General features: G+C 41.1%; 1 protein-coding gene across 1 annotated transcript in view; it reads right to left on the bottom strand.

The window, feature by feature from the left end:
• The window catches only part of LOC110535025 (uncharacterized), a 64,427-nt gene that overhangs the window by 36,018 nt on the left and 431 nt on the right, over nt 1-27,978 (bottom strand). Inside the window, exons 2-7 of the mRNA XM_090189127.1 lie at nt 26,215-26,285; nt 17,992-18,372; nt 16,172-16,346; nt 14,477-14,604; nt 12,489-12,782; nt 4,304-6,382 (exon numbers count right to left, since the gene is read on the bottom strand). Coding sequence (XP_090045253.1) covers nt 4,304-6,382; nt 12,489-12,782; nt 14,477-14,604; nt 16,172-16,346; nt 17,992-18,372; nt 26,215-26,285 — 3,128 coding nt within the window. The remainder of the gene's footprint in view (nt 1-4,303; nt 6,383-12,488; nt 12,783-14,476; nt 14,605-16,171; nt 16,347-17,991; nt 18,373-26,214; nt 26,286-27,978) is intronic.

Here is a 27,978-nt window from a genome sequence, read left to right as displayed (position 1 = left end):
ATGTGATTCCTCATTAAATATGTGCATATTTGTAGATCACACAAAAAAAACAAAAAAAACATTCTGAACACTGGACGAAGTCAGCCTAAATATTTTGGTTTCATTTTGTTAAGGTACTCTAGGACTGAATGTATACATAGCAGATTGTGGATAAATAGGTTTTTCAATCTTTCCAGCAGTAAAATACTAAAGAAAGGTATGTAAAAATGCATTTTTTGGTGTATCTTTTAGAAGACAAAATGTCATCCCCAAAAATGTTTAGGACTACATATCAACAATTCTCTATGCACGTCTGAAGACTATGTCTAAGGATAACCACACACAATTTGGTGAGTGCAGATGCTTCTGAGCCCGAGAAAAAGTTGTTGGCATGTGGGGAGAGTGTGTGGGAAGAGACACTGATTTTAGACTACCAAACACCTATTTAGACCCAATCACCATCTCTTCAAAGTACGTTGCTACATACATTATAGTCCAGTTTGTAAAATTCTCCATGAAATGGGTTTTTGAATTGTGTGATTGAATTATGGGAATGATGGATGTCCAGTGGTGTTTGAAATGATTAACACCCTTGATAAAGATGAGCAATAATGACTGTATAAAATAAAATAAATAGCTCATATACTGAGCTACATGTGTATTGTTTGCTGCAATATACAATTATACGACATGAATACAATTGCTCGGGATTTGGTTTAACAATTAATACATTTTTTCTCAAAAATGATTGACACCCCTAAAGATTCTTATAAATCGATTAGTCAAAATTGGTATTTGGTCCGATATTGCTAGCACGTAATGACTACATCAAGCTTGTGACTACAAATTTGTTGGATACATTTGCGGTTAGTTTTGGTTGTGTTTCAGATACTTTTGTGTCCAATGTAAATAATCTATTGTGTCATTTTGAAGTCACTTTTATTTTAAATAAGAATATAATATGTTTCTAAACACTTCTACATTGATGTGGACGCTACGGTGATTGTGGATAATCATGAATGAATCGTTAATAATGATGAGTGAGAAAGTTACAGAGGTTCAATAATCATACGGCCAAGACATGCTAACCTCACTATTACCAATAACATTTGGTTGTTACCACTCAATCCATTCTAGCAGCAGGCTACACAGAGAATGGAACAGCTGGATAGTGGAAATAGCTTGATTCGCACAAAATGGAATATAACGTTGCAGACCATTTCATGTGTACAATCGTCTAAAGACCTGCATCACTCTACTGAGAGTGTTCCCATTTCTAAAAGGATGCATTTTGGGTATTCTTTGAGCATATGTCCATGTTTTTTTCAGAGCCCCTATACTGCACAACGAGAATGAGTAAATGAATCACTGGTGAAAGTGAAATAAATAAAAAAGTGCCTGGATCCTTAAATTACAGCGCATTCAGAAAGTTGTCAGAACCATAGACTTTTTCCACATTTTGTTACATTACAGCTTTATTCTAAAATATATTTAATAGTTTTCTCCCTCATCAATCTACACCCATAATGACAAAGCAAAACGTATATAAATGTATATTCCATTTTTTTTACTGATATATAACATTTACGTAAGTATTCAGACCCTTTACTCAGCACTTTGTTGAAGAACCTTTGGCGGCGATTACAATCTTGAGTTGTCTTGGGTATGAGGCTACAAGCTTGGCACACCTGCATTTGGGGAGTTTCTCCCATTCTTCTCTGCTGATCCTCTCAAGCTCTTGGCATTCAGGCCAAAGAGTTCAATCTTGGTTTCATCAGACCAGAGAATCTTGATTCTCATGGTCTGAGAGTCCTTTAGGTGCCTTTTGACAAACTTCAAGCAGGCTGTCATGTGCCTTTTACTGAGGAGTGGCTTCCGTCTGGCCAATCTACCATAAAGGCCTGATTGGTGGAGTGCTGCAGAGATGGTTTTCCTTCTGTAAGTTTCTCCCATCTCCACAGAGGAACTCTGGAGCTCTGTCACCTCGTGAAGGGGTCTGAATACCTTCCAAATGCACTGTAACATCCCATTTGGTTGTGGCACATTAATTCTACAGTATTTTAATGTGTTTGTTTCAGTAATGACAATCATACTGGCTGTATTTCTGTACTTTAAAAGTTATGTATCTTAAAAACATGATTGCTGACATGCAAAACTATTTGGGTCGATATCAACAATTGACTAATGAAAAGCAAATACAAAAATAACGTTTTTGGTCAGAGTTTTTCTTTAACTTTTTTAGATATTTTTTGGGGTTGGAATGCAATTTGCACCATGTGTGTAGAATCACCCATATGCGTAGAGATACATGATAAACTAGATAGCTAACTGTGTTGTCACCCATGAAGATGTGTTCAATCATCTAGCATAGTTAGCACCCATGCTAAATCAGAACACTGTTAGCGTATTCCAAAAGAGGAGAGCTTCACCATTTGCAAAGCCCAAAAAATATAAATATTATAGCTAAAATTATGATTGGTGTAAGCTTTGGAAAAAACCTGATGAGAGATGTTCCATAAAGGTACTGAAATGAACGACAACCAAACCAGATGCTGATGTAGCAACGCCTCTATGCGTATGTCTGTGTGTGTGAGAGAGAAAGCGAGAGCAGCACATGCATTCTCCTTGGCTGAGAGTCAAAACCCCCACTTCAGGACCCTGGACAGCACATGGTCTTACTGTATCTGCCAAAAAACCCTCTACTGTACATTCATGTGCATTGGCGGAGAGCTGCAGCACCGTATGCTATAAGTGTTAACACATGCCTATGTTACAGACAACCACTCTCTGTCACATAGGGCCTAGGCCAAAACGTAAAGAGCTGTTCTCCACAGTAAAACCAAAACATGTACTGTGCTTATGTTTTCAATAAGCTTTTTGGCAAGTCAACAGTTTGAAAGTGATCAAGTTGAAGTCACACCCCAGTAACAGTAACCTAACACATCTGACCTCCTACCAGAGCATACATAAAGGATCCCAGGCAGTGGCTGATCTGAAGAACTAGTCCTTATGCACCACATTACTATGTAATAGGCCTAATCCTAATACAGAAAGTACTGGTCTTTCCAGGTGACATACAGCAAACTTTATCTACCGCAATTAACTCATGCAGACAAGATTACTGTCAGGAAAAGAGACCATCTGGAGAGATACTTGGAGTTTGACCTTTATTTAAAACCTCTTCAGTCTACCCCCTCCTTTTTGAAACATTCTGTTAAAAATCACGCAACATTTCAGCGTCCTGCTACTCATGCCAGGAATATAGTATATGCATATTATTAGTATGTGTGGATAGAAAACACACTGAAGTTTCTAAAACTGGTTAAATTACGGCTGTGACTATAACGGAGCGTGTGTTTCATCGAAAAGCGCAAGAAAAACTGGTCACTGAAAACTGAAAAAAATATCCATGCGCCACTTGCATGTTTTGTTTAAGGGACACCAAATTAAATGGGGCCGAGATTGCAATTCCTACAGCTTCCACACGATGTCGCCAGTCTTGTCAATTTCCTGGGAGTTATTTCTTGGTCAAACAAAGGAGAGAGATTCCATTCCATCCGGTCTCCGACAGGACGTCTTGGAAGAGAGATTTCCCGAACATGATTTGAAGACGGAGCTATTGAATACACATCGCCCCGTGTTCAATTTGATAGATTATTAACGTTTACTAATACCTAAAGTTGGATTACAAAAGTATTTTGAAGTGTTTTGTGAAAGTTTATCGTCGACTTTTTTAATTTTAAAAAATGACGCTGCGTTTTGAAACAGTGTTTTTTTCTGAATCACACAGTTTCCATAGATGGATATTTTGGGTATATATGGACCGATTTAATCGAAAAAAAGACCCAATAGTGATGTTTATGGGGCATATAGGAGTGCCAACAAAGAAGCTCGTCAAAGGTAAAGAATGTTTTATATTTTATTTCTGCTATTTGTGTAGCGCCTGCTATGCTAATTATTTTGTTTACGTCGCCTTCAGGTATTTCGGGGTGTTGCATGCTATCAGATAATAGCTTCTCATGCTTTCGCCGAAAAGCATTTTAAAAATCTGACTTGTTGGCTAGATTCACAACGAGTGTAGCTTTAATTCAATACCCTGCATGTGTGTTTTAATGAACGTTTGAGTTTTAACGAGTACATTTAGCATTTAGCGTAGCGCATTTGCATTTCCAGGTGTCTAGATGGGACGTCTGCGTGTCGGTGGGAGTAAGAAGTAATAACAAACTATATAGGTCACTGAACTCTGAATTGTTACAGAGCAACGTTTACCTAAAATGTCTAGCCTATATCATATAATATAGTGAACAAGAGGTATTCTTCTTACCTGACTCGTTTTGCTTCTGCTTGTCGGCATTGATGTTGATAACTTGGATGGGGAGTCCATCTGGGCCCACAGTGGCTGGAGCGCTGGTGGAGGTCAAGGGAGCAAATGAGAAGTACTCTGTATCGATGTCTGTGGTGGTGTCCTGGACTTCAGGCAAGGTTTCACTGAGGGACTCAGGAAAGTGAGTGTTGGACTCTTCAATGACCTGATCACCTGAGCTCACATTTTCAGCTGACGTCTCACTGTCGATGAGAATGGCGGCTGCTGTTGGGTTCACTGAGGAAGGTTCCTTAGAGGTCACGGTTGCATGTGAAGTGGTGGTAGTGGGATCACTTGGTGGGTCCTGTGTTTGACTCGCATCCTCCTTGTACAGAATGGCTGGTGTCTCTACATCATGAGGAAGAGGTTTCTGTGTGGGCTCAGCTTTAGAAGCGCCTTCTGTCTCAGCCGGGTGAGTGACAACTTGTATGATTGAGTATTGGGATGAGGGTGTGGTCGGGGCATCAGTTGCTGAGCCATCTAAAGACTTTGATGATGACTTTGTTGGTATTGCTGATCTTGTACCTCCTGATTGTGTTGGGGTGATGGCCTCCATGCTGGTGTTGGGCTCTGTATCACACACAATAGTGGTAATCATGGTTGTTTCATCCATGACAGTGGTGGAAGGGGTGCTTGTTGAGGGATCGTCATGCACCGCTTGGGTTGGCGGAACGGGTGGGGTACCCTCTACAAATCCTGCAGTTCCAATCTCATCAACAAAGTCTGGGGAGGGGGTCGTTGAATGAAGGCCGTCAGAGTATGGCTCTCTTTCTGGGTACACTGTCGTGCCAGCGGGACTTGATGAATCAGTGTGGGGGCTAAGTGTGCTTCTGTCCTCAGTGTTTACTGCCACTGTAGATGATGACCTTGGTGTAGGTGACAAGGTGACCGCAGCAGTGGAGCCCAGGTCATTGATGGTTTCGGGACCCATTCCACTGCCCTCCACATCTTCAGTGAATAAGGTCACAACCATACTGGGAGTGACAGTGGATATTGTGGGTGGGGTAGTTTCAGTGATGACTGCATTAGGGGATCCCTCAAGGACCTCTGCTGTTGTGGGTGGGGCAGTGGCCTCGACTTCCCTATGATCAAAGGGTTGAGAAGTAGTGCCACTTACAGACGCATCTGGAGTGGCGGAGGCCATCACCATTGTGGAATCATCTGTGGTTTCAAGAGTGGAGGGCTGTTCAGTTACACGTAGACTGGACTCATATGTAGTGTCCTCAGTACTAACAGGTTCATCTTTAGTTTTCTCAGTGGTGATTGGTTCAGTTGGTTCGGTTGTCGAAACTGATTGGGCGTCTACCAGGTCAGAGGAAATCTCTGCAGTGATCCCTTCCAGGGTGGTTTCCTCTGCGTTTCCGTGAGCAAACATGGGTTCTGTGCTTGGAGAGGCCTCTAGAAGAATGTCAGGCTGAACTTTGCCCACTTCTATCACATAGTGATTCTCTGGTTCTTCTGTGGGCTCAGCCAATCTCTCCCCAGACCCTGTGCTCGATGGCTGGTCCACGGCGGTATCTACGGACACTTCAGGTGAGGCATCTTCTACCTGGATGACTGCAGTGGCCTGAGGGGGAGCAGGGAAGGTAGAATCACTAGGATGTGGACTTCCTGTTGTGGGTGGAGCTTGGAACGTGTCTCCACGGGGAGGGACCGACTCCACATGGCTTGGGCTTTCCTCAAAGTCATCAACATTGTAATCGGGGAAGGATGTTGTCGGGAAAATGTCACCTTCTTGTTTTGCAGCGGCAGTGGTGTGTGGCGAGGTCACCTCCTCAAGATCGCCTTCATGTGTTCCCGGGGTGGGGCGAGGCGATACCATGCTGGTTGAGAACATAGACGAAGGGGCCGCTGTTTCGGCTGATTCTCCGGTCTCTGAAACAAGTTCAAAACTTGGGGTCTGAGTAGTGCTGCCTCTGTCCAGGGGAGAGAGAGCTGTGGTGGGACCAATGGCGGATGTGGCCAGCATGGGGGGGGATGTAGTAGCACCCTCCACAGACACTTCCACCCACGTCATCTGATTTATCCCCTTCTTCCTAGCTGAGGATAGAGAAAGATAAATAAAGTGTATTACTGTCAAATAAATCCCCCGACAAAAAAAACAGCAGACCAAAATAAGCAATGACCAGCATAGGAAAATTTGGCCAGGCCCAAAAATACTTTGTTACATAAGATCAGAGTGATTAATAGACGGTGAATTAATATCCCAGCGTTTTATTTTTGGACCACATAACTATTTAATCTGGGATCTTTCATTCTATTTTCAAACTATCCAGTTCCTGTCTGAGGCTCCTTGGCTGGCACCAGAATGGCACGTTTATCTTGGCTATACCTTGCCAACTCACTCAGTCCACCAGGTTTCACACAGCACTACCCACTCACAATGCAACACACTCACTGGTATATGGCACAACGCCAGTATAGACTTCAGTATGAACCCTAGAGTGAGAAGTAGTGTTTAGAAATAACATGACACTTAGAGACACATCATTGTCTTGTGGGACTTACCCACAAAGCTTTGACAGTTACTGTTTCTACCCCTGGTCCAACCATAAATTTACCCTCACTCTCTAAGAACTAATTATATAATTCTGAAAGGGTATGGAGGGGACTCTCTGGAGCATCGATTTTGGAAGAAGTTTCACAGTATCCACCCCCAGAGGCTTGTGACCATAACAAGGATGGACATTACCAAGCAATGGTCATAAACTGTGTCTTGAAGTCCAATGTTATCATGTTGATCCACTCTGAACGTTCTTTTTCCCCCATTCCCACCACTAACACGGGCTAATTTACCTCGCTAAAGCAGATAATGTCGGTGAGGTCATTTTCAAAGCTTTCTATTTCGGTGCACACGTTGAACATTCCTTTTACATGTCCTACTGTGTCTACGGGCATTCACGGGGCCATTTAAGAGTCAATTAAACAGCATATAAACTTTTCGGGATCTTCTGGTCTGGTTTTGTGGAGTGGCCCTGAGTCTTGTCTTCTGGTCTCTTCCATGCCTGTGTTCCCACAGTCTCTGTGTTTACTAGTTTTTCCCTTCCTGTGGTCCTGCTCCTGACTTTTATATTTATTTGTATTCGTGGTCACTTGGGCTGCTACTCCAGTATTCATATTAAATAGACTAATCATAATTATGATCCCTCCCTATAAGTTACAGCACTGTATGAATAACAGAGGTTAAGCTGCTAAGAGACCAAGACTGAATTCCTCCCAGACTGCTCTGTGACTGGATCAAAGCTTGATTGTTCAGAAGGCACATCCTTGCTTGTTCTCACCCTGTCCCAATGTCTGACCCACTCGCACTCTCCACTCACACTCTCTCTCACCCTCTCTCTCTCTCCCTCTCTCATATACCGTACAGACACAGGCACAGACAGTGTGACAGTTTCAGTATCCTCTCCTCGGTCACAGACTGCGTAAAGCAGAGAGCAACTGTTCAGCACTACGTACTTGCCCTCCTCCACGCGACTATCTCTAATGTAAGGTTTGAGAAACGTCTTTCACTAACAGTATAAATAGACCCTGGTCTATAAGAAAGCAGAGGGAGTGCATTATCTCACGGATGTTTGTGTGCGGTCACTTTTACTGGGGCCTTTGTTTTCTCCAGTCCAGGGACCAATTATCCCTCCATTTTCCTCCTCTGCCACTCTTTCATCTAACTGACTAATGTTTATACAACATCTTCTTTGGTGTTTTTGTGTTCCTGCAAGGGGAAATTGTGAAGAATTCCAGCCAATGGAAAAGGGGTTACTTGAAAAGCACTTAGGTGAGAACAAAACCAAAAAAGCACAGAGAGCGCTAAAATGGAATACACAAAGCAGGAGGTCAGGGTGCCCTGTTTGTGTGACCTCCTAACCCTGTGGGGACTTATCACACGGAGAGCTAGCGTCTCTCAGGGAGACCCAATAGCCTGGTAGGGGGCAGCTTATCTCGCTGACCCTCTTTTAAAAAGATGGAAAGGCCAGGTCAGAGGTCACCGAGGCTGACTGGCTTTAGAAGTCCGGCCAGTAGCTTCGTCCATTAACCTAACGTCTGCTCCGATAACTACCAAGTGAGAGCGATGGAAAAGCGGAAACTCTGACAGCCGAAACAATCTGAAAGAGGAGGAAAGAGAGAGATAGGCTGACAGGTGCTGTATCCGCACTTTTAGTCACACGGATATAGTCATGTTTAGGTGCAGTTTATCTAACTTCGATCAGATAAGTACAGTGCCTTCAGAAAGTAATCATACCCCATGATTTATTTTACTTTTTTCTTGGGGGGGGGGGGGGGGGGGTGGATCAGCTTTAATGGATTGTGGCTTCTATCAATGTAATTGTCTGCATAATTTCTAATCCCCTAAACATATGTTTTTTTATTAGTAAATTATTATTTCCATCTTTATTATTTTCCCCCTTAACCTACCACTCCTCTCCTAATTGGAGTAAACTAATTAAATATATTTTGCTTCTTTATTTTGTTGTGTGACACCCTGAATTCAAAATGTATTAAATCAAAACATTTTCACCCATCTACACACAATGCCAGATAATTACAAAGTGAAAACACATTTTTTAGACATTTTTTTTTACATTTATTGAAGTATTCATACCCCTGTGCACGATTTGCCCATTATTATTTTCTAAATTCTCCAAGCTCTGTCAAATTGGTTGTTGATCATTGCTAGACAACCATTTTCAGGTCTTGCCATAGATTTTCTAGTAGATTTAAGTCAAAACTGTAAGTCAGCCACTTAGGAACATTCGTTGCCTTCTTGGTAAGCAACTCCAGTGTAGATGTGGCCTTGTGTTTTAGGTTATGGTTCTGCTGAAAGGTGAATTCATCTGCCAGTGTCTGGTGGAAAGCAGACTGAAACAGGTTTTCCTTTAGGATTTTGCCTGTGTTTAGTTCCATTCCATTTCTTATTTATTCTGAAAAAATCCCCAGTCCTTAATGATTAGAAGCATACCCATAACATAGTGCAGCCACCACTATGCTTGAAAATATGAAGAGTGGTATTGGGTAATGTGTTGTCTTGGATTTGCCCCAAACATAACACTTTGTATTCAGGACAACAAGTTAGTTGCTTTGCCACATTTTTTGCAGTATTACTTTAGCGCGTTGTTACAAATAGGATGCATGTTTAGGAATAGGTTTGTTCTTTACAGGCTTCCTATTTTTTCCTCTGTCAATTGGGTCAGTATTGTGGAGTATTGTGGAGTAATTGGCATTTTACCTATGTTGTTGCCTTACAACCTGGAATTAAAATAGATTTTGGGGGGGGTTGCATCATTTGATTTACACAACATGCCTACCACTTTGAATTTGTTTTGTGTGTGTGAAACAAACAAGAAATAAGACAAAAAATCTGAAAACTTGATCGTGCATAACTTTTCACCCCCCCAAAGTCAATACTTTGTAAAGCCACCTTTTGCAGCAATTACAGCTGCAAGTATCTTGGGATATGTCTCTATAGGTTTGGCACGTCTAGCCACTGGGATTTTTGTCCAATCATCAAGGCAAAACTGCTCCAGCTCCTTCAAGTTGGATGGGTTCCGCTGGTATACAGCAATCTGTAAGTCATACCACAGATTCTCAATTGGATTGAGGTCTGGGCTTTGACTAGGCCATTCCAAGACATTTAAATGTTTCCCCTTAAACCACTCGAGTGTTGCTTTAGCAGTATGCTTGGGGTCATTGTCCTGCTGGAAGTTAAACCTCCGTCCCAGTCTCAAATCTCTGGAAGACTGAAACAGATTTCCCTCAAGAATTTCCCTGTATTTAGCACCATCCATCATTCCTTCAATCCTGACCAGTTTCCCAGTCCCTGCCGATGAAAACATACCCTACAGCATGATGCTGCCACCACCATGCTTCATTGTGGGGATGGTGTTCTCGGGGTGATGATAGGTGTTGGGTTTGCGCCAGACATTGCGTTTTCCTTGATGGCCAAAAAGCTAAATTCTAGTCTCATCTGACCAGAGTATCTTGTTCCATATGTTTGGGGAGTCTCCCACATGCCTTTTGGCAAAGACCAAACATGTTTGCTTATTTCTGGACACTCTTCTGTAAAGCCCAGCTCTGTGGAGTGTACAGCTTAAAGTTGTCCTATGGACAGATACACCAATCTCTGCAGTGGAGCTTTGCAGCTCCTTCAGGGTTATCTCTGATTAAGGCCCTTCTAGCCTGGTCCATGAGTTTTGGTGGGTGGCCCTCTCTTGGCAGGTTTGTTGTGGTGCCATATTCTTTCTATTTTTTTAATAATGGATTTAATGGTGCTCCGTTGGATGTTCAAAGTTTCTGATATTTTTTATAACCCAACCCTGATCTGTACTCCCTGACCTGTTTGGAGAGCTGCTTTGTCTTCATGGTGCCCTTGCTTAGTGTGCCCCTTGCTTAGTGGTGTTTCAGAACAGGTTTATATATACTGAGATCATGTGACACTTAGATAGCACACAGGTGGACTTTATTTAACTAATTATGTGAAAAGGTAATTGGTTGCACCAGATCTTATTGTGGGGCTTCAGAGCAAAGGGGGTGTATATACATATGCACGCACCACTTTTCCATTTTTTGTTTATATATTTTTTTAAAACAAGTTATTTTTTTCATTTCACTTCACCAATTTGGACTATTTTGTGTGTGTCCATTACATGAAATCCAAATAAAAATACATTTAACTTACAGGTTGTAACGCAACAAAATGAATATGAATACTTTTGCAAGGCACTGTACAATGTTGTTGATCCATCCTTAGTTTTCTCATATCACAGCCATTATACTCTGTAATGCTTTTAAAGTCAACATTGGCCTCAAGGTGAAATCCCTGAGCGGTCCCTTTCTTCACTGGCAACTGAGTAATTAAGAAAGCCTGTATCTTTGTAGTGACTGAGTTTATTTATACATTATCCAAAGTGTCATAAATAACGTCATCATGCTCAAAAGGTTATTTAATGTAAAAAAAAATGAACAAAAATTACCCATCTACCAATAGGTACCCTTCCATGCGAGGCATTGAAAAACCTCCCGTGGTTTTTGTGGTTGAATCCATGTTTGAAATTCACTGCTCGAATGAGGGACCTTACAGATAATTGTATGTGTGGGGTACAGAGATGGGGTAGTCATTCATGCAACTTATTATGTTACTTGTTACGAAAATTTTTACTCCTGAACTTATTTAAGCTTGCCATAACAAAGAAGTTGAATACTCAAGACATTTCAGCTTTTCATTTTGAATTAATTTGTAAAAATCTGAAGAAAAAAAAATCTGTGTGTAGACCAGTGACAAAAAAAATCTACATTTTATCCATTTGAAATTCAGCCTGTAACACAACAAAATGTGGAAAAAGTGAAGGGGTGTGAATAATTTCTAAAGGGACCGTATACTATGAAGTATTTTAACAGTTTATATATTGTATATTTTATGAAGGAGTACGTGACTGTTTTCACTGCTCAACTGCGCCAATGAGGTTATCCAAGGCTAACCACAGAGAAAGGAAACAAAAACATGTGTCCTGCCTTGAAGTACAGTAATACAGGTGATAAACCCGGACAGATAATGATTGTGTCGGACTCTCCAATACACTATTGGTAAATAAATCTTCCATTAGTATCAGATTGAGCTATGCACCGAGTTCAAAGGCAGCATGAGTTTAGAATGATGATTTCACACTCCTGTGAGCCAATCCCAATTTTGGTTCCAGAGGTAACGGGCGGTGAACCCAAAAGCACATGCAGTGAGGTCAGTAATTCACTGTGCTGGGCTACATAGCCTAGCTCTAGCACAAAATGCACAACGCTCTACATAGGGATGCGTTTCATCTGTTTGGTTGGTGGTTTCTTCTATCAACAAACAAAAAGAAACACGAAAGTGACCATGCAAATAAACCTGACAGTTGATTCAAGATGAGTTATAGACATTATATTGCAAGAAGGCTGTTTTGTAGATATCTCATTATTTGTGTCAGAGAGGTTGCTGCAAATATGAGTATTGGGGATGGGTGCAGGAGCTACACCCTTAGAGGGTAACATCACAATTACTCACAGCGCTGGCCTTGAGCAAAAAATACTAAACTCTATGAATAGTGTGCTCTTTCAAATCCAAAATGTAACATTTGCTCATAGATGAGAATATAACAGTAAAATGCCTATGTATGTTTACCTTTGAAGCAGTATGCTCCCAGCTGGGTGATGGGTTCTGGGAAGCCAGTCTGGTTCCTGTAGCGATACATGGTCCTGACGCCCAGCAGACCGCCGCCGCACTGCATTCTGGGTACCGCGACGGGGTGGCGAGCGCTGCCGTCGGCCAGCCAGCCGTAGTCACACCTGTCCAGACCCTGTCTCCAGGCGGAGTGGAGCTGACCCGGCGACGCCAGGATGGCGTTCCTGTTCTCACACTCCTCCTTTGCCTCCTCAAACGTCATCTTATGGGTCACAGGCGCGTAGAACACCTCACCTGAGACAAATAGGAGTTTCATGTAAAAGGCAACTTTCTAGTGACTGAGCATCAGGATGTTTTCATGCAAAGTCTATGTTTGCCATGACTGATCTAGTGTGCTGAAATACTGAACTGTAACTGCTTACACTAACAATAGTGTTAACACTAAGTTATACCTATATTTGAGTTCAGTCCTCACTATTATAAGAATGTGGATTTACCTTTTCATAAACTTCTATGTGACAGTGCTTCAATATATCCAGTCGATATGGATATGGGGGGGGGATTACTTATCATTCCAATTTTACCATGGTAGCAGTTGCATAGAGATATAGACCCATAATTACAACCTAGTGTCCATGCTGTGGAGGGCTCTGGGCCCAAACATTCTCATTTGGGACTACAGTGCAGCATTCATTCCATTATCCTGAGGTGGGCTAGCAATGCTGACTATGTGTTTGCACTCACAAAGACAGTCTGTCTATCATGCCATTAGGTCCCCCACCGTGGGTGTGGCAGTCCATAGTTAATGTGGTCAAATTAATTTTTCAAAATGTAGGTTTCCCACTAAATGAAAATGACAACACTTATTGGCTGTGTGTTTAACTTGGACAACATAATCAAACACATCAGAACAGACACCGTACTTGAGCAACTACATCTGCTCCTCAACTGGCCCCCCCATCACACTGCATAAAAATCAATACCACTAATACACCATTAGTGTATGCCAATGATATTATCGTACTCCTCGCTGACTGATCCAATGATCCAGAACGACATCCCCTTAGCCATATGACCCTCAACCTGATGTGGTGGGGGATATATGTAGGCTAAATGTTGAGTAGGCCAAATATCTTTAATCTCACGCCTGCACTCTTAGAAAACAAGGGTTCCAGAAGGGTTTTTCAGCTGTCACCATAGGATAACCCTTTTTGGTTCAAGGTAGAACCCTTTTCCAAAGAGGGTTTTACCTGGAACCAAAAGGGTTCTTCTACCAAGGTTTCTCCTATCGAGACCTACTAAGAACCCTTTTCGGTTTTAGAAAGCGCTTTTCTTTCTAAAAGTGTGCCTTCAGTTTAGCGGCCTGAGGAGTGATGTTAGAGCTTATAAACGAGCAATGGGGCACGCTGCAACTGAGGTTCAATTTGTCATCAGCCTCAGCAAGGAGGATACACAAAGAGAGGATGAAGTGCATTGGCAGCTCTGAAGCTTTTCCTTTATGGTGCCAGCAGCATTTAAAGCTCCCATTATCACACAGTTTCTGGTGTCTTTTTTTAGAACCTTTTAGAGCCTGGTCCAATGTTGAGAGACTGACAGCTTGTCTCTGTTGATCGCTGTGATTGTCAGGGGAAAAAACGTTTGGTACTTTGCACTCTTTTACATAGAGTTACTGTACCTTTCACTCATTTCTATATACATACCCCAAAATATGTTATAAACAGTCAACAAAACAAGAAGTAGCCCAGTAAATATTTGGAGAGGAAATGCCACACCAGGTGAATTTACTTGCTACATTAAAATACCAGACAAAGACCTAAATTGTACATTGTCACCTCTTTCCATCTCCAGGTGTATAGAAACTCACTTCTCCCCTAACTAGCATCAGTGTACAGAGCACCTGTGCGTGGTTCCATTGGATGTGCTGATCTTGCATAGGTTTTCATTGTATGTATCACTAGGCCACTATGTCCCACATTTTGTTCTCTTACCATTCAGCTTGTCCACATAACAGTACACATCATAGGTCTCTGTGGCCTTTCGGGGTCCATATGTCCTCACCCCAGGCTTCCCCTGCAGGTTTCCATAGCAGCCAGGTCTCGGTCTAGTGATTGGGTATCTAAACATGCAAAGAAAAGACAAGATAATGTAATTGATCTGTAACCGGAAATGTCATTGTGTCAGTCAACCTCACACCATAAAATGATGACAAAGACAAAAGGGACTGCCAGGTGAGTTAGAATACAGCTGGAACTGTCACTGGCTTGAACAATCTCAGTATATGTGCAGTTCACATTCAGGCCAATGACAACTATGGCAGAGCGGGTAAACCAAGTAGTTTTATACTTTAGGCCCTGTAAAAACCAGTTACCAGTAGCCTGGGAGCCAGTCCTTTTCTGATTAAACCAAAGATGTCTACTTTGTCTTCGACACAAATGGACTAGAATATATAATTGATGGTCATCTTTTTTTTTTAGGGTGCATAGATCAGCTTAGTAGTGCAGATATATTGTAGCTTCCATCAATTTAATTGTCTACATCATTTCCAATTCCGAGCATGAAAAAACATTTATATACATATCTTTTTTAAAATATATTTTCCTTTCTTATTTTCCCCTAACCCTACCACCCCTCCGATAATTTGGGTAAACGAATGGACAACAACACTTAAGCTTTTACTTCCAGCTTAAACATACTATATACATTTATGGACACAATGTATTTTAAAATAGTTTTCCTTTGTTTGTTTTAATCCCATCCTTCGGCTACCATCAACCCCTCCCATCTATCTCTAAAGACCGTCCAGTTGTATTTCTATTTTGCCATATATTTTTAACCGTGCCGTTTATCAAAAATTCTGAACCTATAGACATTTTACAGACACAGTATCTTTTTTATAAGTAATATTCTTGTTTTTTTTATCCCAGCCTTCAACTCCACAACCCCTCCCATCTATCTCGTAACACCATCCATTTTTGATTTGTATTTGACATGTATTTTTCAGCTGTGATGTTTCACAAAAGTTCTGAGCCTTTCTATTCTCATAGTTTCTCCATATTGTAAATTAAAGATAAATATATTTGCTAAAATATTTGTTATGTTATTGATCGATTGACTATGACTTTTCAAATCACCCAGAAATGTTACCTGCAGAGTCATCTCCAGGTAAATGTTGCACCTCTTCAAACATTCCTGGACCTGCGACCAAAAACAAGCTACATATGGACAGTACCAAAACAAAATGATCTAATAATTTGGTCTCTTCCCAACTATTTTGCAATATCTATGGCACAGCTGTCAATTTTTTGGTCCTTAAATAAAACTGGTATACTTTTTTATTTATCGCAATTTTCTTTCACTAATTTTGGTCTTTAATGCAGGGCCAAAAGATAGGTTCCTTGCTTTTTCCCCTTTCTACTTGCCTCTTCTATTTTTGCAGTAATACTGCAATTAGTTGGATGTACATTTGAGTAGAGCAGACATTTCCATATATTTTTGTTAGCTGCGTGTGTGACATTACTCCACCGGTCCTATTTATGATATAATTGAATGTTTCTTTGTAAATTAGTATATTTGAGCTTAACCACAATATTTGTTCTGTATTTTCTGGTGGATTAAACTGAAATCCCAACCACCTTTCTATTTCTTGTTTTAGAAATAGAGAGATTATTTCTTCTTTTTTTTACCTAACTGACAGATCTGCGATCCAACCTGCATCACAGTGGTCAAAGCCGTCCTCATACGCTGATTTCAGCTGGTCAGGCGTGGCAATGGAGGCTCCTATTGTTTGGCAGGCCTGGACAGCACTCTCATAGTTCATGGTGTACCTGCTGGTGCTTGCCCGGTAGTGAAACACAACACCTGGGAATAAATACATACATACATAAAGACAAATTAGGTCCTGTGTAAAAAAAAAAGGAAAAGAGTACAACTGAATCATGGGTAATGTCTAAAGCCTTGGTCACGTTGGCAGTTTGAAGTGACTCAGATCAAAATTTTTGCATATCCAATTCGAATCTGTTCTTTTTCCTGCAGTCTGAACAGACAAGAATAGGATATTTCAAGCCACATTTCAAACCACCTTCGTAGATGATTTGAAGTCAGATACAAATCTGATTCTGTCCATGGCAGGCATTGTTGTCACCTTAGCTTGCTACATAACTTCTGAGATATCAGCCTGCACTACTGCCCACTCACTCGCCATTACTATGACACCTAGCGTAGCCATGTCAGCAAATTACTTCTCTCTGAACACACACACATTTGATTTGGTTACTTGTAACTTGCTGATTGTACAGTCAGTATTCCCAAACGGATTTGAAAAACAAAAACAATTTGAGCATTAAGGCCTGCAGTGTGAACAAGGCTAAATAGCACACGTGTGAAATAAATCAGGGTCTACATTTCTTGTGATGATACAGTATATTACAATTTAGTGGAAGATTACTAGAATCCTCGGCAATGACCACAAGATAACTCTGGATGATTTAAAGACAATGCCATGGCCCTGACTTCCCATATTTGTGTAAGCTGACTGACTGATGCCTTGATTATAATTGATGCGAGTTGGAGAGATGAGCGGTTGGGTCTCTGTGAAAGCCAAAGCTATCCCATGTCAACCCATACCTGTTTTCAACATATCCCAAATTGGAGCTATGTCTCCCAGATAAAGTAACTTGCAAAATAAAGATGGGGGAATAGAGGCTTATTAAGTTAAGATTTACACCACAGTTCCATACACAGTTAAACGATAGTGCCGCAGTAATCAGCGGTAATCAGTCTGGTAATATGAGACTACGGTGCAGATTTCATAGCTATGGAATTGTTCTACCCAACTTGGAACATGGACTTTAAACAGCAAGGTTAAACTTTTATGGTAACACCTTATCGATGACTGACCGTAATGTGTGTGTCTTTGCTCTGATCATGCAGTTGTCCTGATGAGAAGACTCAACGAGCCCATCCACTACGCACTGTTTTACAATCAGAAACGGTCTTGAAGAAAACCCATACGAGATACATCTCTAGTGAGAATGTGTGCCCGTGGCACAAAATGCAGGAAACCCCTAGTCTCCAGTCAACACACGTGCTCCTTCATTTCATCTTTACTGATTGGCACACTTAGGGAAAGTGCTTTGATTAGTCACTCAAACGTATCCGCCACCGCCCACTACATTCAAAGCTTGGCTCATTAACTTCGGAAGTGTTCATATTTTTCCAACATGAACTTACCAGGGTGTCAATGTGCCGAGAGGATTTTTGCTTCATCATAAGGGAACGAGCAGAGAAACTGACTATACTTATAACTGTAAATGTTTTGAGCGTGGATTAAGTAAGCATCAGCAAAACCGTTAATTCCAAATATAAGCGTCATGACAACAACAAAAAATCCATAGCACACAAGACTGAACTAGTCATACTATTATAAGGTTAACCTTCACTCGACCTCTTATACATTTTAGAGAGGCGTAAATAACAGTGGTGAAAAAAAACTGATGACACCAACCGTTGACATTGAGGTTGACCGTGTCCTGCGTGTCCTCGATGCCGTACATGACTTCGCAGCGGTAGGTGCCGGCATCGCTGGCTCGGAGCTTCACCATGGTCAGAGAAGAATCCCCCACATCCTCTGGGTGGCTGGGCACCGACACACGGTTCCTGTAGGTGGAGCCTATTTTAATCTTGCCATTTTGGGCCACCAACACTGTGGATTCCATTTCCCCTTCAATTTTGGTCCATTTGATGCGCAGGTAGTCGGTGCTGGGGGTGGTGCCATTGGCGTTGATGGCGGGCATGGTAGTGGGTATGGTGGAGAAGTGGCACGGCAAAACTACCTTCCCCGAGAGGGAGCCACTCACGGGCCTCGCCATGGGTAATGTGTTGGAGACTGGGAAACAAAGCACAAAAAGTCTAGGTAAGGCAGTCAAAATAGATAGGATACTGAACAAGTGCATGTTTTTTCACAACCAACGGAATCAGAGAATAACAATGTTAGCTGTGGGCACAGTACCAGCATGGGTGATACTGGACAACAACAAAAAACACAATATGTTGATTCAAGTTTGTCCCCTTTGACCACACTACCTACGTTTTTATTCTATGTGTTTATGTAGTCTGTGACAAGATCTTAATAAAAAGTAAAACCTTCTATTCAAAGTTTAAGTCAGTCTTTATAGAGGTTTAATTAGTCAAGTGGGTAACACTTTACATTAAGTTGCCCCTATTACTATGTAACTACACAGTAATAACTGTAGTAACGACGATGTAATCACATAGGTGTAAGTATGTAATTACATGTAACAAGGTTGTAGTGCTATCAGTTATTACGCAATTGGAACAAGGAATGTGTAATTACACATCCACTTGCTTGTATTACCATTGAATTCACATGTAAACAGGCTCCTGAAGGAATCTATCCCCAAGCCATGAGACTGCTAAATAGCTTACAAAATGGCTTCACAGTTTGACCCTTGTATTTATTTAAATGTTTGCACTGTCTCTATGCCCACTAATAGGACTCTACGCGCTCACGCACACTGACACTCCAACACACACATAACATGCACACACATTTATACTGATTCTACACACATACAATCTTCATTAACTCTGCTGCTACCCTGTTAATCATACATCCTGATGCCTAGTCACCTTACCCTGACACTGTAGATATCTACCTCTATCACTCCACTATTCCTGCACATTGAAAATATGGTATTGGAACTGACCCTGTGTATAGCTTCTTACTCTCTCGTGTTCTTCTTATTTCTTCTTTTTATTTGTCATGTGTAGGGCTGTGGCGGTCACAAAATGTTGTCAACCGGTGATTGTCAGGCAAATAACTGTCAGGCTCATGGTAATTGACCGTTAATTAACATAAACACAATTAGCATCTCCTGACATATGCACACTGATGCAGACCTTTGGAACATCTACATTTAAAACAAATAAAAAGTTGAATAAATCCCTGTAATATAGCCTACACCTTCACAATATCTCCATGATTTATTTTAGATAGGTCTAAAGAAGCATGATACGAAGAAAATGTAGTCTACTTCAGAAGAACCTAATAGCATATTTTGAGTTGTCCTTGTGTTAGGTCCTGATCTGGCTATTCCAAATGGCTGTGGGCTACGCTAGTTCATTTGGCAGACAAGATTTTCTTAGAATTCCATGGCATTATTTTATATTATTTTATAGTATGAAGAATACAATTGAACCAAGCTGAATAAAATATACATATTTTCTCTACATTGGGCACGTGGTTATTCTGTGTTGAGTGGTTAACACATAAATAGGTACTCCAATACCCTTAATTTGAAGTTACTCATGTAACTTGAGTTGTTCTAGAAACGTTGGGCAGTATGTTTAGATTTGTACAGTGCCTTGCGAAAGTATTCGGCCCCCTTGAACTTTGTGACCTTTTGCCACATTTCAGGCTTCAAACATAAAGATATAAAACTGTATTTTTTTGTAAAGAATCAACAACAAGTGGGACACAATCATGAAGTGGAACGACATTTATTGGATATATCAAACTTTTTAACAAATCAAAAACTGAAAAATTGGGCGTGCAAAATTATTCAGCCCCCTTAAGTTAATACTTTGTAGCGCCACCTTTTGCTGTGATTACAGCTGTAAGTCGCTTGGGGTATGTCTCTATCAGTTTTGCACATCGAGAGACTGACATTTTGTCCCATTCCTCCTTGCAAAACAGCTCGAGCTCAGTGAGGTTGGATGGAGAGCATTTGTGAACAGCAGTTTTCAGTTCTTTCCACAGATTCTCGATTGGATTCAGGTCTGGACTTTGACTTGGCCATTCTAACACTTGGATATGTTTATTTTTGAACCATTCCATTGTAGATTTTGCTTTATGTTTTGGATCATTGTCTTGTTGGAAGACAAATCTCCGTCCCAGTCTCAGGTCTTTTGCAGACTCCATCAGGTTTTCTTCCAGAATGGTCCTGTATTTGGCTCCATCCATCTTCCCATCAATTTTAACAGTCTTCCCTGTCCCTGCTGAAGAAAAGAAGGCCCAAACCATGATGCTGCCACCACCATGTTTGACAGTGGGGATGGTGTGTTCAGCTGTGTTGCTTTTACGCCAAACATAACGTTTTGCATTGTTCCCAAAAAGTTCAATTTTGGTTTCAGCTGACCAGAGCACCTTCTTCCACATGTTTGGTGTGTCTCCCAGGTGGCTTGTGGCAAACTTTAAACAACACTTTTTATGGATATCTTTAAGAAATGGCTTTCTTCTTGCCACTCTTCCATAAAGGCCAGATTTGTGCAATATACGACTGATTGTTGTCCTATGGACAGAGTCTCCCACCTCAGCTGTAGATCTCTGTAGTTCATCCAGAGTGATCATGGGCCTCTTGGCTGCATCTCTGATCAGTCTTCTCCTTGTATGAGCTGAAAGTTTAGAGGGACGGCCAGGTCTTGGTAGATTTGCAGTGGTCTGATACTCCTTCCATTTCAATATTATCGCTTGCACAGTGCTCCTTGGGATGTTTAAAGCTTGGGAAATCTTTTTGTATCCAAATCCGGCTTTAAACTTCTTCACAACAGTATCTCGGAACTGCCTGGTGTGTTCCTTGTTCTTCATGATGCTCTCTGCGCTTTTAACGGACCTCTGAGACTATCACAGTGCAGGTGCATTTATACGGAGACTTGATTACACACAGGTGGATTGTATTTATCATCATTAGTCATTTAGGTCAACATTGGATCATTCAGAGATCCTCACTGAACTTCTGGAGACAGTTTGCTGCACTGAAAGTAAAGGGGCTGAATAATTTTGCACGCCCAATCTTTCAGTTTTTGATTTGTTAAAAAAGTTTGAAATATCCAAGAAATGTCGTTCCACTTCATGATTGTGTCCCACTTGTTGTTGATTCTTCACAAAAAAATACAGTTTTATATCTTTATGTTTGAAGCCTGAAATGTGGCAAAAGGTCGCAAAGTTCAAGGGGGCCGAATACTTTCGCAAGGCACTGTATATATATTGTAAGGTTGCATAATGCGACTCTAATGATGATTTGAAAAAAGTTACTTGAAAGGCGTGAGCACTGCTTCGTTTTTTTTGCGCAGGCTGTAAACACTTCCTCAGTCTTTCATTCACAATTTGACAAGAACTTGACAGTGCCTCGAATGTCACGGCAGCATCCCCTTTGTGGCCGTACAGCACAAGAATCCATGCCTTTTGCAGCCTCTGGCCATTGTGCCCTTCTCCCTGAGTGCTGCATGCTCCTAAGCACCTCTCACTCACATGGCTCTCCATCACGTGATCGGGTCTTTCTCATAGGCTCCAAGTGAAGACAGATACATAGGGGACGCAACTGCACGCATCCTTATCTAATTCTGAGGTGCATATTGAAGATATTGGAAGAACTGTCCACATTTACTTTTTTTCAGCCAACAAGATGAGTAGGTCTAACGAAGAGCAAAATCACTAGCCTATGTCAATCTTCTATCCCCCATAGTACAAAGGTTTACCTATTCTATTCTGTGCAAGAAATACATATTCCTTACATAGTCTGGGACATTTGTGGGATGCAATAGATCCCAAATTAATACAACCACTAGCATCAAAATACCTTTTTTACGCAATGTGGCGGAAGCACAGATCAGAACATTTAGCTTAAAATGTTGAGAAACTATCAGGATATTTCTTCACATTAGAAGCGCAGCAATGCGCACATGGCAGTAGGCTATAAACACGAATGTTTAATTAGTGTGAAAACACCATTATCAACAGTGACCGCAAATGCGATTATGCATGTAATGCTTTTAGTTTAAAGGTGCATTTTTATGGTGAAAATGATCTTCCCCAAACTTGAAACTCACACGCTGCTTATGAATGCCAGTTAGGCTCTAAACCCCTTGTAAAAGCAAATGAATGGGCTTAATTTTAAGAAGCTATTTGGCCACTTTAGTTGTGCTACAAACCTTATCAAAACATATAGGCCTATGGGCCAGGCTACATGAGTTAAAAAAAAATATATATATATATATATTTCACCTTTATATAACTAGGCAAGTGAGTTAAGAGCAAATTCTTATTTACAATGACGGCCTACCAAAAGGTAAAAGGCCTCCTGTGGGGCTGGGGGCTGGGTTAAAAAAATATAAATAAATTAAATAAAAATATAGGACAAAACACACACCACTACAACGAGAGACAACACAACACTACATAAAGAGAGACCTAAAGATGACAACATAGCATGGCAGCTGCACATGAAAACACAGCATGGTAGCAACACGTGTTGCTCTGATTTTAAAAAGTCACAAAAGGCAGTTTCTTATGTTTGGGCATCATTCACAAGTGATAATATATAAGTGATAGGCTAATATTGTCACCCATCAGACTATTCTTGATTTAATCTTGTCTTTTACATTTACTAAATAATATACAGTACCAGTCAAAAGTTTGGACACACCTACTCATTCAAGAGTTTTTCTTTATTTTTACTATTTTATACATTGTAGAAAAATAGTGAAGGCATCAAACTATGAAATAACACATATGAAATCATGTAGTAACCAAAACAGTGAATTTAGATTCTTCAAAGTAGCCACCCTTTGCCTTGATGACAGCTTTGCACACTTGTGAGCCTCTCAACCAGCCTCATGAGGTAGTCACCTGGAATGCTTTTCCAACAGTCTTGAAGGATTTCCCACATATGCTGAGCACTTGTTGGCTGCATTTCCTTCACTCTGCGGTCCAACTCATCCCAAACCATCTCAATTGGGTTGAGGTCTGGGTGATTGTGGAGGTGTTTCCTAACTTTTGACTGGTACTGTTTGTGTTTTGACTTGGAATGGACTATTATCATGCACCTATCTCGAAACAGGGACAACGGGAAGAAATACATATCATCTAGGTACTAAAATAGCGAATGGAGGACGCTTTTACCGTGGTTCATTTTCATACCAGTCGGGTAGGCTATACTCCTGTTGTAAAGATAAACTATGTGCTTAATATTAGGAAAGTTGAGAAATAAATATAGTAGGCCTAGCCTATGGAAAGCTGATGGGATCCTCCTCTTTTTAGTACAGGCCATCACTTTGTTTTCTGGTGCAATTGCATAGCCAATAGAAATGTTGCACAACATGAGCTCATGGGCTCTCATGAAGTGTTTGATTAGAGTTTTTGAACACATTTTCTTTGAAGTCAGAGTGATTAGAGGGTAAATAGAGTGCTGAATACCAGGCAGTTGGCACGTTTGGTAGGCTACTAAAGACCATCTGCAGCATCAGAGCTTGAAGAAGCTGAATTACCATGAATGAAGGGTCACATGAAATTTGACTGCCTTCATGACTCGTGTAGTACTGTGTGGCAGTACCGCCTGTGTGGCAGTAATACGGTCACTGCAACAGCCCTAGTCATGTGTCTTTGTTCTACCTTATGATATTTGTAGTACTACATTGATTTTGATTACTGAATTGTTGAGTTTAGAGCTTGCAAGAATGGCATGTCACTGTACTTGTGTGCATGACATTAAAACTTGGAACTTAATAGCAGGGTTGATAAATAGGCTAGCACCTGGCAACAACAATTGTAACAAGGCATACCCTGTCGTTAACTACCGGTCATGTTCTATTTCTTTATTTCTATGTTATGACCTGGCTCAAAGGCTATACCGAATCAAATGTAATGTAAGAACATTGTAGTTACATACGCGCATCTATGGCGTACATGCACCTACTCAGGAGCAAGCAACTTAATGTAAAGTGAAACCCAGTATGTTCACCTTTATGATGACTATGTATTTACAATGTAACAACCTTTGCAGACAATAGGCTGACCAGGAGAAATTAGGAGACAGGAGAAAAATATGTATAACTATTTTTTAATTACATTGCACTTACAATATAACAATCTTGACTAGTGACTAGGTGACAGGATAGATAATTTACAGTAGCAGCAAAGTACAGTATGTGATGAGCCAAAATAGTAGAGCAGGAGATTCCACGGTAATAAAGCTGTCGCGCTATCAGTAATTACACATGTGGAATAACCTTTGAATGTGTAATTACACATTCCCTGTTCAAATTGTCTAATAACTGTTAGAGGCACAACCGTATTACATGTAATTACATAGAAACAGCGATGTAACTACTATGTTGTTACTACAGTTATTACTGTGTAGTTAAATATTAATAGGGGCAACTTAATGTAAAGTGTTACTGTCAGGGGCATTGCTATTTTGCTATGAACCTCTCATTCAATAACATACACAGAGGGTGTTACATTCACTCCAAGACTATATAGAAAAAAAAACATGGATCATAGTACCAAACTGGCCCTTGGGAAGTCAATCATCATCCTCAACATGATGGGTGGGGAGCCTTCCGGTGAAATACTGTATATACACAATGTGCTGTATAGAACAAGTGTATTACATGAAATATATGTCCTCCACCCACAAAACAGAGGTCGAACAGGAAAGGCATGTCTCCATCCTTAAAAGTTGTTCCACAACTATACAACTTGTCCTGAACCATAAGACCAACTGATTCCTTGTTCTTCCTGGGTATCAGTGCTAAAAAGATTGGCTGGTTTCCCAAACACAGATTATGCCTAGTCAGACTAAGAAGCACTTCCAGTGGAGAATGTAGAGTAAATGTAGAGGACGTGTGTCAGGTACATGGTTGCTCATGGTCTCGTGATTGGTAGCCATGCCTTCAAAATGACTGTTGGCCCTCTCCCCAAAGTCTAACGTTCAAGAAGTTGGATTCTCCTGTGTGAGACCCGGGTTCAGATAATGCCTGTGAAATTAGCATCGCATCTGGTCATTCTAGACCAGTGTTTCCCAACTCCAGTCCCCGATTACCCCCAAACAGCACACATTTGTTGTGTTGCCCCGGACAAGCACACCTGATTCAACTTGTCAACTAATCATTAAGCCCTCAATGAGTTGAATTAGGCGAGTTTGTCTGGGGCAACAAAAATGTGTGCTTTTTGGGGGACTCGAGTACTGGAGTTGGGAAAACACTTTCAGGCAGCAGGTCAGACAGGCCAACAGTCCTCTAGAGCAAGGTTATTCACAATTCCCTATCTTTAACTATTCCTTTGTATAAAGTTATCCACACAAAGTGACTCCCAGTCTCGGTCTATATGACAGTCAGAGCCACACTTACACACAGTGCACACCCTCACAATGCCAGACGCAATGTCAGAGCAAGAGGCTGAATCACCTAGGCCACCGGAACAGGATTATCCCATTGGAGGGAATCGACGAACGTTCCGAGCAACAATGTTCAGAATGTTTTGTAAGTGGTGTGGGACAGCCCCTAAGGCATGAGCCAGGGCTCTAAACAGAGGGACTTATTAGTGCTGAGATGTGAATCCAGCTGTTTTAGCCTAATCTAGACTGGGACCTGGGCTTGAAAGGTGTCCTGTCTGTACCCAGAGATAGGGCCAAGGACCTGAGGCTCTAGATGCCAACTGTTGCCTAGCACAGGGCTGACCTTACCCTGCTAGGATAGCAGGGCTGTGGGCTCACAGTCACTGACTTGGTGCAGTCTGCATCACTTGAAGACTGGGGTGAAACCTTACTGCTGTGAGACATGGGGTTGTAACAGCAATGATTACAGAATGGAAACCAATACAACACAGTAGTTCGCAATTTACTGGGGGTCAAAAAGTTGTGTCTGACCACTTGCAAAACACCCAGAGATAGAGGGAGAGAGAGTAGTAGTAGTAGTAGGCTACACTTACCAAGCCCAGATACAGTTTGACACAGGCAGTATAACCACAGGATATGTTTTACATTCAGTATCATCTTGAGCCTGAAGGTGGGATGGAAACGCAATGCATTAATTGATAGTTATAATGAGACATACCCCCATCTGCTATAAGGTCTAGCAAGACCCAAGTGGGCAAAATACACATTCATTACAGTGAAGATGTCATAAGATTGCCATGTCAGCACATTCAGAAGTGAGTGGGGGAGCTAACTGGATGATAAGGGAATCCTGATAGGGGGAAATTGGATGCAGTGTCATTTCACAGCCCAGAACAAGCATCCATGGTCTCTCTACTGCTAGTATCATGCCCCAAAGGTGCTCTAAGGGTAATTTGTCAGTCTGGTCACTTCCTCCTAATGCGTGGGTGGTGAGATTGAGAACCCCATGGAGGTAGCCTCCTGTGGAGTCAAATCACAAACGTGTGGGATAAAGGGGGACGCTGAAGAGGGCCTGTGAGTGGCCTCATTTGCACTGCGGTTATGTAAACACAATTGAAAATGTTAAAGAAACACATTTATCTGATATCACTCTTTGAGTGGATTGCGGGAGAGTTCAGGGCGGGTAAACTCTGTGACATGTTAATTAGTGATACGAGTCTAGAGGTGAATCAATACACTCAACCCTAAAAAGAACAGTCATCGAAAGAAACAGGCGACTTGTGTCTTTTGTTAGATTTTTTAGAGGTGGAGGGGGTAGTCAGTGAGTTGTAGCCTATGTATTAATCTGTAATCTGTCTGTCTGTGGCATGGCATCGCGTTCTGTCATTTATGTAACTATATTATTAGCCTCATTTCAAGGCAAAATTGCTAGAGAGCCGTCTGGGTGGACGAGATTATGCCTACTGTCTCATTAACCAGTGTATGGCGCGCCATAATTTGGATAGCCTTGTTTTACAATTTAAACATTTTTTTCAATAACCATTTACACTGTGCATGAATTCACAAATAGGTTTACATAGTGTGTGTTATTCGTTCTCCCTGATTGTGCAAGAAAGCGCATATGTGCAAGTATGTAGTTTATACAATTGTTGAAATCCTCAATAGGTTTCTCCGTGTTTTGGGAAATTAAATGCAGTCATGCTGGGTGAATAATATAAGAATACTGCATTAGCGTCACTCGACGGGTGTATAATTGGTTACAGGTGTTTTGCGCATATGGGGATAAAAGAGGGGTTGCCATTAAACAGCTAGTGCTGCATGTCACTATAAAATGCACCTTGTTACGAGTTTGAACTGTGAAACAGAGATTATTTTAATTGTCAACCTTTCCCACTACGGTATATATGAAAACAGCTGTGGGCTACCCTAAGTCAATGTTACTTACATTTAAGGACTTGATATGACCAATACCATTAGAATATAAACTTTCAGAAAGGTGGCGCGTAACTGAGTGGAACGGTTTCACCTATCAGGCTACACAGTCTACAGAATAATACAACATTTAGTCTTCAAATGTGGACACGCTTTGAGTTAGGCTACACGGACAAGGCAACGTTGCCTACAAAAGCTGCACGTACTTAACGGTGTTGTCCAATGAAGCTATCCTCCGCAAACGATGCTCAAATAAAACATCTGAAAATGTAACTTGTCGCTCTAGATTATTATTGAATCCCTGTTCCAAGGCAAATAGAGAAACACAATATGATAAACCTTGGAAAGGTCATCATAAAGGCTCATTAATGTTTCTAACACATTCTAAAGCAAAGTACCAGGATGTCTTATTAAGTAAATTGAAA

This window comes from Oncorhynchus mykiss, chromosome 11, assembly GCF_057628025.1.
Source record: "Oncorhynchus mykiss isolate SJ-2025 chromosome 11, ASM5762802v1, whole genome shotgun sequence".
NCBI lineage: Eukaryota > Metazoa > Chordata > Actinopteri > Salmoniformes > Salmonidae > Oncorhynchus > Oncorhynchus mykiss.
Note: the sequence above shows the minus strand (reverse complement) of the source record. Positions and strands in the feature narration are given on the sequence as shown.